Source organism: Neomonachus schauinslandi, chromosome 1, assembly GCF_002201575.2.
Source record: "Neomonachus schauinslandi chromosome 1, ASM220157v2, whole genome shotgun sequence".
NCBI lineage: Eukaryota > Metazoa > Chordata > Mammalia > Carnivora > Phocidae > Neomonachus > Neomonachus schauinslandi.
This window is the reverse complement of record NC_058403.1, coordinates 163,681,172-163,698,201: the sequence shown is the minus strand read 5'-3', so window position 1 is coordinate 163,698,201 and position 17,030 is coordinate 163,681,172. Positions and strand designations below refer to the sequence as shown.

General features: G+C 43.3%; 1 protein-coding gene across 1 annotated transcript; it reads right to left on the bottom strand.

The window, feature by feature from the left end:
- Positions 1–3,312: 3,312 nt before the first annotated feature.
- CIDEC (cell death inducing DFFA like effector c) lies at positions 3,313–16,794 on the bottom strand. Its single transcript, XM_021695088.1, has 6 exons — positions 16,740–16,794; positions 16,398–16,475; positions 15,089–15,242; positions 8,025–8,183; positions 7,751–7,935; positions 3,313–3,974 (listed from the first exon to the last, which is right to left on the bottom strand). Exons 1-6 carry the CDS (start codon positions 16,742–16,744, stop codon positions 3,812–3,814), a joined length of 744 nt encoding a protein of 247 aa, XP_021550763.1. The 5' UTR covers positions 16,745–16,794; the 3' UTR covers positions 3,313–3,811.
- Positions 16,795–17,030: the final 236 nt, after the last annotated feature.

Genomic DNA, 17,030 nt, shown 5'->3' with positions numbered 1-17,030 from the left:
AAAACTGGAAACATACTGTCCTAGGTTAGCTCTATAGGGGAAATAAATCTAATACATCACGGAGTCAACATTTTTTAAATGCTAACTCTATGCCAGACCCTGGCATCTTTGAGCTGGAAACACAGAAATCAACAAGACTGAGGCCCTGCCCACAAGAAGATCACCGAGTGCACACAGATCACAGCATCACAGCCCACCTTGCTAAACCCTACGCAGATGCTGAGAGGGTGAAGGGAGAGGAGCTAGTCCCAGCATGCGTTGCGATGGAAGGGCTGTGAACAACGAATAGAAATTCACCAGGAGGAAAAGGTATTGGGAGGAGGGGAGGCAGAGGCAGGGAACAACAAGAGAAATGAGATGTTATGTAAAAAAAAAAAAAAAGAGAGAGAGAGAGCAAGGAACAAAATGGGTTCTATCCTATAATTACAACTATACAAAAGTTACATGCAACCTGTATATTATTTTACTTATTTACTAAGAGCACTGTAACTTTCAATTCACTGTTTGCATTAGGAAAAGAATGTAAATTAACCTAAATTCATCAACAAAGGACTGGCTAAGTCAGTTGTAACATATCCATACCACACAGCCATTAATCAAGGAATGTGTATGTCTGTAGGTGCTGATATGAAACAGTCTCCAAATATATATTAAAGCAAAAAAGGAAAGAAAAGGACAGTGTGACTAGAAGATGCATATGTGTGTGTGTATGTGATTTACATATATATTTATTATACATTTTATGTCTCTGCATTTCTGAACAGACTCACAAAAATGAGATGATGTTTGCTTCTGGAGAAGGAATCAGAAGTGAGAAGATGAATAATGATTTTTACCCTTTGGAATTGTGGGTTTTTTTAAATCTCATTGATATATTTCATCTACATGCACACATGCAAACCTGGTTTAAAAATCGAAGCCAAATATGGAAGACTGTATGATTCATCAAATGTTTTAAATAACAAATTTTTAAAAATAAAAATAAGTAGAAATATTTTTTTAAAAAAGACTATATGATTCTACTTACATGACATTTTAGAAAAAGCAAACTATATTGGTAGAAAAGAGTCAGGGGTTGCCCGGGGCTTGGGGTGGCTGGGGGATGGGGATTAGAAAGGGCATAAGGGAACTTTTCAGTATGCTAGAAATGGTGGTTACATAACTTTATAGATTTGCCAAAACTGGGGCGCCTGTGTGGCTCAGTCAGTTGGGCATCTGATTCTTGATTTCGGCTCAGGTCATGATCTTGGGGTCGTGGGATCAAGCCCCAAATCAGGCTTATGCTCAGTGCAGTCTGCTTGAGATTCTGTCTCCCTCTCCCTCTGCTTCTCCCCCCAAGTGTGTGTGTGTGTGTGTGTGTGTGTGTGCGTGCTCTCTCTCCCTCTCTCTAAATAAATAAATAAAATCTTTTAAAAAATTACCAAAACCAAAACAAAACATTGCCCAAATTTAATTGTCTATGCATTAAAAGGGAAAATGTTATTGTATGTAAATTATACCTCAAGAAACTTATTTTTTTAATTCAAAGACTTAAACAATCAATTTTTTAGTAGATGTACACAAATAGAGACAGATCTGGCAAGATATTTGGCAAGAATACAAGTGGTTTTTATCCTGTTTTGGGCTCAGACAGTACTGTGCTTTGTCATAAGGCCCCACGGCGTTTTAGAACCCCTCTTCTGAAAGGCCTCCTGTGCTTTCGCAAGTACCAGCTTGAGCAAAAGTGGAAAGACTAAGGCCCAGGGGCTGGAACACAGTGTGCCTTAACTGCACCAGACCTCTCCTCCACTATGGCACTTGGCCACAGGAGGGCCTTTCCCCCATTTGGACTGGCCTCTGGCTCTCCTGAGGTCCTATGCTCTCTGGAATTTTCCTTTCTCATATCCCAGCCTCATCAAAGTCTGCCCTATCCTGTTCAGTGCTGACAACTGGTCAGTCTCCCAAGTTCCTGGAAGAAAAGAACCTAATTTTCTGTAGGCTGAGAGGGCTCAGTGCCAAGAGACCCTGGTCAGTCACTTAAGACTCACTTGTGAAACTCTGAATCTTAGGAGGAGGGACGTTTGGACAAATTCCAAACTTCTGGACCCCCAGCCCAACTCAGCTTGTGAGTGACTAACTTGTGACTAACTTCACAAGAGGGGCAGATGGCTTACTTAAAAAAATTTTAAAAGGGGCGTCTGGGTGGCTCAGTCAGTTAAGCATCTGCCTTCGGCTCAGGTCATGATCCCAGGGTCCTGGGATTGAGTCCCGCCTCGGACTCCCTGCTCAGCGGGGGGCCTGCTTCTCCCTCTGCCTGCCACTCTTCCTACTTGTACATTCTCTCTCTCTCTCTGACAAATAAATAAATAAATAAGTAAAATCTTTTTAAAAAATTTAAAAGAAACTTAAAAAAAAATAAGGGCTCCTGGCTGGCTCAATTTGTAGAGCGTGCGACTCTTGATCTTGGAGTTGTGAGCTCAAGCCCCACATTGGGCACTGGGTGTAGCATTTACTTAAAAAAAATACATAAATGTTAAAAAAGGCGGGGGGTGGTGGGCAGGTAGGCTGCAGCCTCTGCAAGTGTTGACCAGGAGGAGCTTCTATGCTGATGTAAACATCATGCCTCCATAGGGAAGGCCTACCCCACAGAGCCAGGAGAGCACTGAGCCAGGCCTCTGGCCTTAAATGCAAGAGCAGGAGACAGCCCAGAATAGAAAGTCTGTTTTTGCTAGCTCTGCAGCTCCTCCCACACATGGCCGCAGGCTTGGATCAGCTGCCAGCAGCAGTAACTTTCCAGACTCTAGTTTTGGTAACACAGGACTTTGTATCTAAAACCCAAAAAGGCTTTCTATTCAGGGGCAGAAATGACATGTTTTTGAATCTGAGAGTCACGCACTAAAGCACAGTCACCTACAAACTTGGCCTTTCCTGCTTATCTTGTTTGAGTTGCTCTAGATCGAAAAATGTCAGCTCTCACTGATGAGAAACCAATATTCTTTGTGGCTAAGTAACAGCTCATTTTGAAATCCTGAAGTTGATAGTGCTGAACATGAAAGATAAGCTTCTGGCAAGCTAGGGAGAGCACTGACGGAGGGTTGTGTTATGGCCTGGCAAGTCCTTTCCCACCTAAACGCTTAAAAGATTGTAATAAAATGTAACACTGAGAAAGTAGAAGAGTGCCTTAGTCCCACCTTGCCATTCAAAGTCCTTCTGGTAGGCAGATTTTATTGTCCTTTATCGTATTGATTACATGGTCTGCTCAAGTCTCCGATTGAGCAGACATTAGCTCCAGAATCAAAATTTTTTTTTGTTGGTAGAAAAAGTCCTGTTTCCTGTAACCCCACATTTTGAAAAATGGTTTGATAACAGATTCCTCTCTTCCCTTACACCTTTCCAACCTTCCAGACAGAGTCCCACCCTCACCCCCAAAGAACACAAGCAAAGAAGTATCAGCATAAATAATGTAATGTGAGCTCTCTAATGTCATACACTAGTGGGCTTGGTGGTTCACAAAGGAGTATTAGGGCTGGGAGGCCAGGAGGTGGGGAGCATATGAAGACAGTAGCTGAGGGGCAGACTTCGTGCCTAGCCTACTGGTGTGACCTTTCTTGGTCAGCTAAGCTACCCTGGACAGGAAGGGCTGGGCCAGGCTAAGAACCCTCAGGTTTCTAGCCTTTCCCCCTAGGAAGCCTTCTTCCTTCATGGTCCTGCATGGGTGAGGAAGGCGTGGCGAGGTAAGAAGTGTCTAGCTGCCAGTTTGTGGTGCTACTAGCTGAGCATGGGGGCCACAGTCTAGTCTTTGCCTGGGGAGTGCCTCCAAGGACTGGAGCCTTCACTGCAGCATCTTTAGACAGGTCGGGATGAGCGATCGGGCCTTGCCCTCAGGGGGCTGCCCTCCCTCTGTGGCATCCAGGAGCTGCTGCATATAACAGGAGGTGCCAAGCAGCACATGGCCTGTGGTCTGCATGCTGAAGAGGACCCAACGAAGAAATTCCCTGGGTGGAAGAAAAAGGCACTAGAGTCAGAACACAAAGAAAATCCTTCCCTGCATCCTCTAAATGTCTCCCCCTCCGGGCGCCTGGGTGGCTCAGTTGGTTAAGCGACTGCCTTCGGCTCAGGTCATGATCCTGGAGTCCCGGGATCGAGTCCCACATCGGGCTCCCTGCTCAGCGGGGAGTCTGCTTCTCCCTCTGACCCTCCTCCCTCTCATGTTCTCTGTCTCTCATTCTCTCTCACGCAAATAAATAAAATCTTAAAAATATATATATATAAAAAAAATGTCTTCCCCTCCATAATTTCAGAAACCGTAGAGCGGTGTGTCAACAGGAATGGATGCTGCCCTCCTTCGGCAAATGGGAAAGGGTCTACAGGCATTGCCTGCCATTGTACTTTCACTGAGATGTCCATAACCTCGCTATTTTCTCATGCAAAGTTCAAGCTCATTTAATAAGACCTTTACTTTTCGTAAAAGTACTACTTTGGGCCAGCCACATTAACCTCCATACCATGGCGCTGTCCTTCATGACCTCTGTTCTAGATGCTGAGGCCTTTCCAAGTCATGTGTAGTCTAGTTAATTTTCAGGGCGCTGGACATGAAGATCCCCATGCCCTGTGTTGCAACGTACTGAGACTAGGACTTGAATCAGATAGGCCAGAGTTCTAATCGGGTCTTCTTGGCTGTGTGAAGCTTGACCAACTACTAGATTTCTGAGCTTCTGCTTTCCCATCTATCAAATAAGATCATTACCATTTTGATGGCTCACAGGGTTATGAGGTTGAAACAACATAAGGTCACTTCACTGGGAGCCTAATCGGTAGATGAGTAGGGCAAAATGTGGGGTCAAGAGTAGCTGGTGGAGGGCGCCTGGGTGGCTCAGTTGGTTAAGCGACTGCTTTCTCGGCTCAGGTCATGATCCTGGAGTCCCTGGATCGAGTCCCGCATCAGGCTCCCTGCTCGGCAGAGAGTCTGCTTCTCCCTCTGACCCTCCCCCCTCTCATGTGCTCTCTCTCATTCTCTCTCTCTCAAATAAATAAATAAAATCTTTAAAAAATAATAAAATAATAAAATAAAATTTTATTTATTTTTTAAAAGATTTATCTATTTTAGAGAGAAAAAGGTGGGGGGAGAGAGAGCATGAGTGGGAGAAGGGGCAGAGGGAGAGAGAGAATCTCCAGCAGACACCCCGCTGAGTGCAGAACCCAATGAGGGGCTTGATCTCACAAACCTGAGATCATGACTTGAGCTGAAACCAAGAGTTGGTTACTCAACCAACTGAGCCACTCAGGCACCCCTTCTTTAAAATTTTAGAGACTATACTTGAAAAGTATACCCATTTCTCAAATCACAGAACTGAGGCTTAAAACCAGCGGTCCAGCCATAAATAGGAATGAAATTCTGACACTCGCTACAACGTGGATGAACCTTGAAAACATTATGCTCAGTGACATAAACCAGTCACAAAAGGACAAGTACTGTATAAGATATCTAGAACAGGCAAATTAACAGAGAAAGAAAGTAGCACATAGGTTACCAGGGGCTGGAAGAAGGGGGAGTGGAAAGTGGGGACAGAGTTTCAGTTTGAGATGATGAAAAAGTTCTGGAAATTGATAGTGGTAACTGTTGCACAACATTGTGAATGTGCTTAAGGCCACTGAATTGTACACTTTAAAATGGTTAAAATGGTAAATTTTATGTATGTTTTACTACAACAGCAACAACAGTAATAATAAAACTAGCTGACACCACGACGTCACCACACCTACTCCAGCTTGCTGTGTTTTTGATACCGACATGTCTACTGTGTTTAGGTCTGAGAGTCGTACTTCCCCTAAATGCACTGAGTTTCAAGGCTGAAGCTTCTTGCTCTAGATTTTGAAATTTGAAAACTACCGGCAGGGCACCTGGGTGGCTCAGTTGGTTAAGCGACTGCTTTCTCGGCCCAGGTCATGATACTGGAGTCCCAGGATCGAGTCCCGCATCGGGCTCCCTGCTCAGCAGGGAGTCTGCTTCGCCCTCTGACCCTCCCCTGTCTCATGCTCTCTCTCAAATAAATAAATAAAATCTTAAAAAAAAAAAAAAAGAAAACTACCGGCAGCAAGCCCAGATCAAGATGGGACATGATAAAGTATAGGAGGAATATGGGACTTCTAGCCACAGAACGAGGCGCAAGGCTGTCATTTGGATGTCATCTCTGGCAAACAGAACCACACACCCCAGGTCCCTCATCTCCAGACTGGCTATGCACAGAAGAAACTCAGAAAGCCAAGAAGGGGCTGGCGCCTGGGTGGCTCAGTCAGTTAAGCGTCTGCCTTTGGATCAGGTCCCGCATTGGGCTCCTTGCTCAATGGGGAGCCTGCTTCTCCCTCTGCCTGCCGCTCCCCCTGCTTGTGCTCTCTCTCTCAAATAAACAAATAAAATATTAAAACACACACACACACACACACACAACTGATTAAAAAAAAGAAGAAGAAAAAGAAAGCCAAGAAGGTTCGGTATACTCTAGCTACATATGTTCTGGCAGAACATTGGGGACCCTGGGCAGGATTTCTCAGAAGGCCTCTAAGAACAAGGATCAGATGCATCTTCATTCATTCTACAATGATTTGAATTCCTGCTATGTGCCAGCATTCATCAAGGTACTGGAGGGTTTGTGCAGCTTGTTCTGACGTCTTGTTTATCTCTGGATCTTTAGCTTACATCATAGGGCCAGGCACACAGTGGGTGCTCAGTAGATGCTAAATGAAGCAATTGGGGAGGAGTAGAATCTGTCAGAAGAAACTGGCAAGAGGCCGTGCCCTGCTACTCCCTAGCTTTGTGGCTTTGGAATAGCTGGATGCCTCTGCCTCAGTGGCTGCATCCACCTGATAGGGGAAGAATTCACTAGAGCACTAGTGGAGCGGCTGAAATTGGGAAACATCACCCTAATGGTCCTTGTCTTATCATTTAACATATTCTCATGCTTCCTGTGTTACTTGATTACACTTTCAAAAGTAAAGTAAAAAGCTTAAAAGAAGTTCATTAGATAATACAAATGACTATTGTCCACAGACATGCAAATTAATTCCCTCTATAGAAGGACAGTTATTTCATCCCTCCCACCCACATAGAAATATCCAATTTCATATCTATGAATTTATCCCATTCTTTTTTCTTTCAAGATTTATTTATTTTTGAAGGAGGAGGGAGGGCAGAAGCAGAGGGAGAGAGAAAATCCCAAGCAGATTCCCTAGGCAGAGGGCAGAGCTCGACCTGGGGCTCGATCCCATCACCCTGAGATCATGACCTGAGCCGAAACCAAGAGTTGGCCCCTCAACCGACTGAGCCACCCAGGAGCCCCTTATCTCAGCATTCTTGATGGACCTATATGTATTGGTGGGTTTTTGAATTCTCTGAACTGATTGTAACTTCTTGCTGGTTCTCTCCTTAATTAATGAGTTCAATAAAATCTTTGATGTATGTTCACTTTTTAAAAATTGGTTAGAAGACTACTTAGGAAAACTTACTATTTTAGGTGAAAAAAAATAGTTGTTGTAGTGGAAGGTAATTAGAAAAATAATATATCCCCGTTCCACCTGGAGGAGTATGTGTATCCCTTTGGCATATGCTAAAGCACTAATTCAGCCATAAAGTTCTAGACAAATGTTAGCTGTCATGCTTTGTCAGAATCAACACTAGTCCCAGGCCCTAGAAGGCTGAGGTCCATGTGAGCAGAGAGGGGCTCCCTCATTGTTGAATACCCACCCTATCCCCAGCTAATCCCAATTCACTCACTTCATGATGCGCTTGGCCCGGTAGCAGTGCAGGTCATAGGAAAGGGAGTATGTGCCATACAGAGTGGCCTTCATATTCAGGCAACCAATGAAGTCCTGTGGGTTCATCTTGTATAGGTCAAAGGTTACACGAGCCACATCAATCTTGGCAGGCTTACGGGAGAGGGCAAGTTGGTACCTAGTACCCTGTATTAAGACAAGGCTGTGGTTGGCATCCTCCCAAGGACTTCTTCCAGGCTCCCAATGTTCTCCCCACTACATGGGTGGGAACTCACCAGTTCTGATGGGGGCTGCCATTTCTGTGCCTTCTGGAGGACCATGAACACTGTGTCATCTGCCAGGGCTTGGAAAAACTCTTCTGTCTCTACAGTTGTACCATCTTCCTCCAGCACCAGAAAGAAGGGCTTGTCTGCCAGCATCAGGGTGTCCCGGACCTGGAGAATAAGATCAGTGATGCTTCTGCCATCCCCATGCAGACACAGAGCACGAGGAAGACCCATATTACATCATCTCAACTGCCAGGGAAAGAACAAGTGGATAAGGATCTATGGGAAATGGGACTGGAACCCAGGCTCTTGCTGTGGGATCACCATCCAAAGATTCTATATTATGGTCCTTCTTGGTACCTGGATTCATGGTTATGTTCTAGAACAGTGCTGTCCAATAAAAATATAATGGGAATCACATATGTAATTTTTATTGAGATACAATTCACATACCATAAAATTCACCCTTTTAAAGTATACAATTCCATGGTTTTTAGTACATGCACAAAGTTGTACAACCATCACAATTATCTGATTTCAGAATATTTTCTTTATCCTAAAAGAAACCCATTATCCATTAGCACTCATTTCCCATCCCCCAACCCATGGCAACCTCTACTGGTTGTCTCTATGGATTTGCCTATTCTGGACATTTCATATAAATGGAATCATACAATATGTGGTCTATTTAGACTGACTTCTTTTCCTCAGTATGTTTTCAAGTTTCCTCTATGTTGTAACATGATTCCATTTTTATGGCTGAATAATATCCACATTTTAAAAAAAGATTTCATTTATTTATTTGAGAGAGAGTAAACGAGCACAAGCAGGGGGAGTGGCAGGCAGAGGGAGAAGCAGGCTCCCTGCTGAGCTGGGAGCCCAACGTGGGGCTGGATCCCAGGACCCTGGGATCATGACCTGAGCAGAAGGAAGACACTTAACTACCTGAGCCACCCAGGTGCCCCAATATATCACTTTTTAAATCCATTCATCAGTTGCTATAGACATTTGGGTTGTTTCCATTTTTGTAGTATTATGAATACTGCTGTTAGGAGTACTCATGTACAAGTTTGTGAATGAACATATGTTTTCAGTTTTCCTGGGTATATACCTAGGAGTGAAAATACTGAGTCACACAATTAACTGTATGTTTAACTCTTTGAGGAACTACAGTACTGTTTTCCAAAGCAGCTGCATCATTTTATATTCCCATCAGCAATGGATGAAGATTCCAATTTCTTCACATCCTCATCAACACTTGTTATTGTCTGCCTTTTATTTTAGCCATTCTAGTCGGTATGAAGTAGTTTTGATTTGAATTTCCCTAATGACTAATGATGTTGAACATCTTTTCACATGTTATTAGCCATTTATATATTTTCCTTAGAGAAATGTCTATTTCAATTCTTTACCCATTTTTATTTATTTTATTTTTTTAAAAAGATTTTATTTATTTATTTGTCAGAGAGAGAAAGAGAGAGAGAGAGGGAGCACAAGCAGGGAGAGAGGCAGGCAGAAGCAGGCTCCTTGCCAAGCAAGGAGTCTGATGTGGACTCGATCCCAGGACCTTGGGATCATGACCTGAGCTGAAGGAAGATGCCCAACCGACTGAGCCACCCAGGTGTCCCTCTTTACCTATTTTTAATTGAGTTCTGTTTTTATTGTTGAGTTATAAGAGTTCTGTATATATTCTTGATATTAGACCCTTATCATATATGAGATTTGCAAATATTTTCTCCCATTCTGTAGGTTGTCATTTAATTTTTTTGATAACATACACAGAAGTGTTTAATGTTGCTGAAGTTTGATTTTTTTTCCCTCTGATTGCTTGTGTTTTGACGCCATATCAAAGAAACCAAAGTCATGAAGACTTATATCTATGTTTACTTCTAAGAGTTTGGTAGTTTGAGCTCTACATTTAGTTCTTTGATCCATTTTGACTTAATTTTGTTCATGGTGTGAGGTAAGGATGCAACTTTGCTATTTTGCATATGGATATTCCATTGTCCCAGCACCAATTATTGAAAAGACTATTCTTTCTCCTGTCAAAAATCAATTGACCATAGATACACGGGCTTCCTTCTGGACTTTCAATTCTATTCTATTGATTTGTATGTATTATGTGCTGAATTGTATACCTCCCAAACTCACATATTGAAGTCCTAAGCCCCAGGATCTCAGAATCTGACTATATTTGGAGATAGGGTCTTTAAAGAGGTAATTAAATTAAAGTGATGTCATTAAGATGGGCCCTAATCCAATATTACTGGTGTCCTTATAAGAAGGGGAGATTAGAGACCAAGAAACATACCCAGAGGGAAGACCATGTACATGTGAAGACAGCCACCTGCAAGTCAAGGAGAGAGGTCTCGGAAGAAACCAACCCTGACAGCACCTTGATCTCAGACTTCCATCCTCCAGATTTGAGAGAACATAAATTTCTGTTGTTTAACTATTAGTCTATGGTACTTTGTTATGGAAGCCCTAGTAAACTAATAGAGTGTGTCTGTCTTTCTTTATGTCAATACCACAGAGTTGATTACTGTAGCTTTGTATTAAGTTTTGGAATCAGGAAGTGTAAGTCTTCCAACTTTGTCTTTTTCCAAGATTGTTTTAGCTATTTTTGGTCCATTATATTTCTATATAAATTTTAGCATCAGCTTGTCAATATCTACAAAAAGAGTAGCTGGAAGTTTGATGGAGATTGCATTGAATCTACAGATCCAGTTGGGGAGTATTGCCATCTTAACAACATAAAGTCTTTCAATCCTTGAGCACATTTGTCTGTCTGTTATTTAGGTCTTCTTTAAGTCTTCCTTCAATCTAATTTATTTTACCAATGTTAATTTTCAATCTAGAAGTCATATATTTTTGTTAAAGTTATTCTTAAACATTCTATTCTTATTGATGCTATTATGCTATTATCACTAATTTTTTTTTAAGGTAGGCTCCACACCCAGCATGGAGCCCAACACAGGGCCTGAACTCACGACCCTGAGATCAAGACCTGAGTTGAGATCAAGAGTCAGACGCTTAACCGATTGAGCCACTCAGGTGCCCCCTCATTTTCTTAATTTTATTTTCAGATTATTTATTGCCAGTGTATAGAAATACAATTGATTTTTGTATATTGATCTTATATCTTGCAACCTTATATCATGCAACCTTGCTGAACTCATTTATTAGCTATTGTGTGTGTGTGTGTGTGTGTGTGTGTTCTATAGGGTTTTCTGGCTGCAAATAGGAATAGTTTTACCTCTTCCTTTTCAATCAGGGTGCGTTTTATTTTATTTTCTTGCCTAATTAGCCTGGCTAGAACCTCCAGCACCATGTTGTATAGAAGTGGCAAGAGCAGATATCCTTATCTCATTCTTGATCTTAAGTGGAAAGTTTTCAGAATTTCCCATTGAGTATGTTGTTAGCTGTGAGTTTTTCATAGATGCTCTGTATCACACATATGTAATTTTAAATTTTCTAATAGCTGCATGATACTTGTAATATATTTAATTCCATCTAAAATACAATTTCAACATAAAATCAGGATAAAAATTTATGATTTTACATTTTTTTATATTAAGTCTTCAAAATCCTGTATGTAACTTATAATTAAGCACATCTCAGTTTCAACTAGCCTCATTTCAAGAGTTCAGTAACCACACGTAACTAGTAACTACTGCATTGGATAGTGTAACTCTAGAGTTAAAGAGACCTGGGTTTGAATTCTAGCTCCCTTACATTATTATTCTGAATTTAGGAAAGTTATCTCATGAATCTGAACTCGTTTCATCATCCAAAAAGTTGAGGCAAGTATAGTCTTAGAGTCTTCACAATGGTTAAATGCAAAAGTGTATGAGATGACAGCCTGGGTTTAGATCCCAGTGAATGAACCTGGCTTCTGCTTCTAGAAAATGAAAATAGTAGTAACTACCTCAGGGTTGTGATTACAAGAAATGCTATAAGTTACCTAGAAGAGTACATCATCTATAATATGCATTTACTAAATTAACACTGTACTGATTAAAATGGAAGGAGGGGGGGCGCCTGGGTGGCTCAGTCATTAAGCGTCTGCCTTCGGCTCAGGTCATGGTCCCAGGGTCCTGGGATCGAGTCCCACATCGGGCTCCCTGCTCGGCAGGAAGCCTGCTTCTCCCTCTCCCACTCCCCCTGCTTGTGTTCCTGCTCTCGCTATCTCTCTCTCTGTCAAATAAATAAATAAAATCTTTAAAAATAAATAAATAAATAAAAAATAAAATGGAAGGAGGGGCGCCTGGGTGGCTCAGTTGGTTGGGCAGCTGCCTTTGGCTCGGGTCATGATCCCAGGGTCCTGGGATCGAGCCCCGCATCCGGCTCCCTGCTCAGCAGAGAGCCTGCTTCTCCCTTTCCCTCTGCCTGCCACTCTGTCTACTTGTGCTCTCTATCTCTCTGTCAAATAAACAAATAAAAAATATCTTTAAAAAAATAATAAAATGGAAGGAGACCCATGACCCATTCATGCTAGAGAATGAAAAATCAGGCAGCATACTACATAACCTCATTTAAGTAAGTGATAATATAAGGATAGACTATTTAGGACATTCACAACCACATCATTAGCTATCTTGGGATCATAGAATTCTCACTTTACTTTTCTTGCTTGGATTCACTAGAGAGCATGTGTTTCTGCTTAAAATCCTTCAGTAAAGTTCTGGGATCAGCAACACATCAATAGCAATGAACACACCTAACTCCCAGATCTTGGTTTCTGAATACCATTCTCCCCTAAAATGAAGCGGATTTCCTTAGGAAAAATGGCCAATTAAAGGGCTGGGGCAGGTAAAGTACAAGATGAGCTTGCAATACCTCGTTGTGATTGAAAGTCAGAAAGCACTGAAGAATGATAGGGACATGGGAAAAGGACAGTAGTTGGGCTGAAGGGAGTCCCACTGGCTAAATCTTGGACCATTTGAGCATCAATAAATAATCTGTTACCATCCTCATATCCCATTAAAATAGGAATATTTGAATCCCTTCTGATATAAGTAAATGAGGAAATTGAAAGTTGGATGCAGAATGAGATGTATATTTAATACAAAGTACCTCTCTAGAAAATAATTAATACAAAGGGAAAAATAGTAACTTTACATAGGGAAGCCTGAATATACCTCCTTATTCAGATAATCAAAGTTAAACAGCAATGTGACAAATCAAAATCATATGCAATTTGGCAGTGACAACCTATTTTTATCATATTCCTGCCAGATATACAGGCTGAATGGAGGAAATAAGCAATTCCAAACTGAAGAACAGTAAACAAAACAAGAGGCTTATAATATTCAAAACAGTCAAGGCCATGAAAGTTCAGGAAAATTGACGAACTGTTCCAGATTGAAGGAGACTAAAGAGACAATTAAATAAAATACTCAATCCTGACTTGGATCCTTTTGCTATTAAGGACTTTATTGGGATGATTAGTAACACTTGAATGAAGTCTCAGGATTAAATGGTAGTCATGTAACATTGGATGTTTCCCGATTTTGATGGTTGTAATTTCAATTATATAGGAGAATATTCTTGTTTGTAGAAAAGACACACTGAAGTATCCAAGAATAGAAGCATCAGGTTGGCAACCTCCTCTCAAGTGACTTAGGAAGTCTTGTATTGTTCTTACAACTTTTGTTAGTCTGAGATTCTTTCAAAATTAATTTTAAAAAAATCCTCCAAAGGTTTACTGTGGTCTTTTAAAATGAATCCCCTCTGTTCTTTGCCATGGCCAATAAGGGACTAATAATCTGGTCACTGCCAACCATATCAATTTGCCCTTTTTCCCTCACTCTCTCTGCTCCTTTCCTTATATTGCCAAACTTGGAAAAGCAGTCTACACAGGTTGATGTCCTCCCTGCTCGACAGGCGAGATTCACCTTTAACCTTTGTTCCATGCTGGAAAGATGGACCCTCACTGTTGTTCCTCCCTGCATCCTTTGGAGTTAGGACTCTAACTTGGGGTCCCCAAACTCAGTGGATAAGAATCTCCTGAAGAACCTGCTGAAAATGACAACTCCTGAGCCTCACTCATGACCTAATCAGTCCCAGGGAGTGCAGTCTGGGAAGTCATGTGCAACAAGTCCATTTTGGTACAGGAGGTGGTCGTCAGACCTCAGGTGAAAAACACTAGCAAGTCTAGACTCAAGTGCAAAAGAGACTTTCTGATTCAGGGCATAAGAAATTGGTGTGTCCAGCCCCAAGCCTCACAAGAGGGGAAATGGGCTCTCACAAAGAAAAACAGACCTAATTCACAGAAACAGGGGAGGGACTCTGGAATAGAGGTTTAGGTCAGCTATGATTTCTATATGTTAAACTCTAGACTCTAGTAATCAGAAGCCTAACCCAAATGTATGATCTGTGCCAGACAACTGGGCTTGCATAGGAACAGGGAGCTTATTAGCTAACAAGCTAATGGGGCAGTGAGGCACAAGATTAATACGGAACCAGATTAGATGAGGCTGTAGGAAACGCAATGGGAGAGAGGAAGCATGGAAATGGGGAAGGGTGTCATTCTTGACTGCTATTAACTGCTATCCACAAGAGCCGTGTGTCTTTGGTTTCCTGCTCTGGAAGCTTACCTGATCAATAGTTTGAAGAAAATCTTCCACAGCAATTAACAAAGCCTTCCATGGAAAGCCAGTGTAGGAGATGGATTGAAGACCTGCCCTGGCTGAAGGGAGAAGATGAGGAAGAGAATCTCTAAAATCTCGCCTATTTCCCCAACTTCCAGGTGTGTGTACAATGGAAAAGGGAACCTAAGCGTCCTCCCAATAAGAAAAATATACTCTGAAAATACCACTGGCCTACTGTTAGTATAGGATGACAATATACTGCCTCCCCCTGTCAATAATCCACTGAACAGCACTCCAGGCAGGCACTACCAACTCATTCGGGCTGGCATCAGAAAGGAAATCTTCTCACCATCCAACTCATGCGCTCCATCCCGGCTGAACTCCCAGCTCATGACCCAGAGGACAGAGGTAGCTGGCAGGGCCAGCTCTCAGCCACGGTCCCAGGGGTTGGGCTGTGCTGAGGGCAGTCCTGACCCTCACCTTGTGCTGGAGGTCCTTGAGACTGTGCGCCATGATTCCCTTCCGCACACTCCGGTCAGCATTGCTTACTCTGCAGGGCCGGGCCTTGGGGGCCTCCGGGCTGGACTCGGACAATAGCTCCTGGGTCACCCCTGAGGTGCTCACGGCCACATGCCTGGGGACAATTTGGAGCATTAGAATGAGCTGTCTGCTGCCTCCTAGCCCTTACCCCACTGCAGGAAACTGACTCTCCTACCCCTGTAGGTTGAGCTCATCATATTTCTCCTCCTCTACCACCCACCAGGCCTGCTCTAAGTCTTACTAGTCTTACTCAAAGACTGCTAGATCAGTACATCTCAAACTTTAGTGAACATATATGTCCTCTGGGGATCTGAATCTGATTCAGTAGGTCTGGGTGGAGTCTGGGATTCCAAATGTCTAGTAAGTTTTTTTTTTAAGATTTTCTTTATTTATTTGACGGAGAGAGACACAGCGAGAGAGGGAACACAAGCAGGGGGAGTGGGAGAGGGAGAAACAGGCTTCCCGCGGAGCAGGGAGCCCGATGCGGGACTCGATCCCAGGACCCTGGGATCATGACCTGAGCCAAAGGCAGACACTTAACCGACTGAGCCACCCAGGTGCCCCTCAAATGTCCAATAAGTTTTGAAGTAGCATTGACGCTGCCTTTTGGCACTGATCATGATGAGTAGGGGACACATCCCACATTCCCCCAGTACCACTTTCCTCTCTTGGCCTCTCTCTTCCCACCTGTAAAGTGAAATGAAGGGGTGAAGGGGCCTGGGTTTTTGAGTCAGACCCAAGCCTGAATCCTGGCTCCACTACCCATTTGCTAGGAGATTGAGAGCACCCACTCTGTACCTCAGTGCCCCCATCTATTAATTTGGTATAATAATCCCCACTTCCCAAAGTTGTGATCAGGTTTAAATGAGATCCAGAATGTGGGTGCCTGGGTGGCTCAGTTGGTTAAGTGTTCCGACTCTTGATTTCAGCTCAGGTCATGATCTCAGGGCCGTGAGATTGAGCCCTGCTTTGGGCTCTGCGCTGAGTGTGGAGCCTGCTTAAGATTCTCTCTCCCTCTCTCTGCCGCCCCCCCCCCCCCCGCCGCTCAAGCATTCTGCTCTCTCTCTCTCTTTCTCTCTAATTAAAAAAAAAAAAGGTGCAAAATCTTGGGTCTCACTCCAGACCTACTAAATCAACATCTGCATTTAACAAGATGCCCAGGTGACTTATGAGCCCATTGAAGTTTGAAAAGATCTGCCTTACAGCTCACAAGTAGCTCTCCTTTGCTTCCACCCTTGGCTCTCCTCACCTGGACAAGGACTTGGGGTAGAGAAGGCTAAGGGACTTCATGGCATATTCCATCCTTGTCACCTGGATAGTGTTGGACCTGGAAGGAAGCAGAAAGCTAGTTAGGGTAGGAATAGAAGGCTCCCTCTCACTCATCATTTGACATAGTGCAAATGTGTCATTCCCCCCCCCCCCAATCCAGCTAAACTCCACTCTGGTCTCTCCTCTCAACTCCCACACACACCTTTCCAGCCCTTCTCTGGTCCAATCCCACACATGCCAACTGGGACCAAGCTGGAAACCCCCTCAGGGCCCACGCTCAGCCTCACTCAGCGGCTGCTCCTCCCTCCCCAGGACTACTCACTCCATGTTTCTCTGACTCTGGCTCTGGTCACACTGATCAGGGATCCCCAGTTGGGGCTGAAAAGGCCCTGCCTGGTTGGGTCCTGTCCCTGGGGGCAGAGTCCATTTTATGCTGACAGGAAGTGAGTCACATCATCCCCCCTCTTCTGGAGACTGTTTCCTTACCTATAGCCCAGAGACCTCAAAGGCCAGGCTCACACAGGCTCTCTCCTGTGTCCTTAAGCAATCCGGACCCCTTCTGAGGCTTCCCACTGGCCAAAGGGACTCTGTGATGATGGATGTTGGAGATGTT

What these genes read in the sequence shown, in the direction of transcription:
- CIDEC (XM_021695088.1), bottom strand. An exon ending in TCAAGGACCTCCAGCACAAG is followed by an intron (nt 8,184 to 15,088) that starts GTGAGGGTCAGG and finishes CTTATTCTCCAG; the next exon opens with GTCCGGGACACCCTGATGCT. An exon ending in GGCAGCCCCCATCAGAACTG is followed by an intron (nt 7,936 to 8,024) that starts GTGAGTTCCCAC and finishes GTCTTAATACAG; the next exon opens with GGTACTAGGTACCAACTTGC.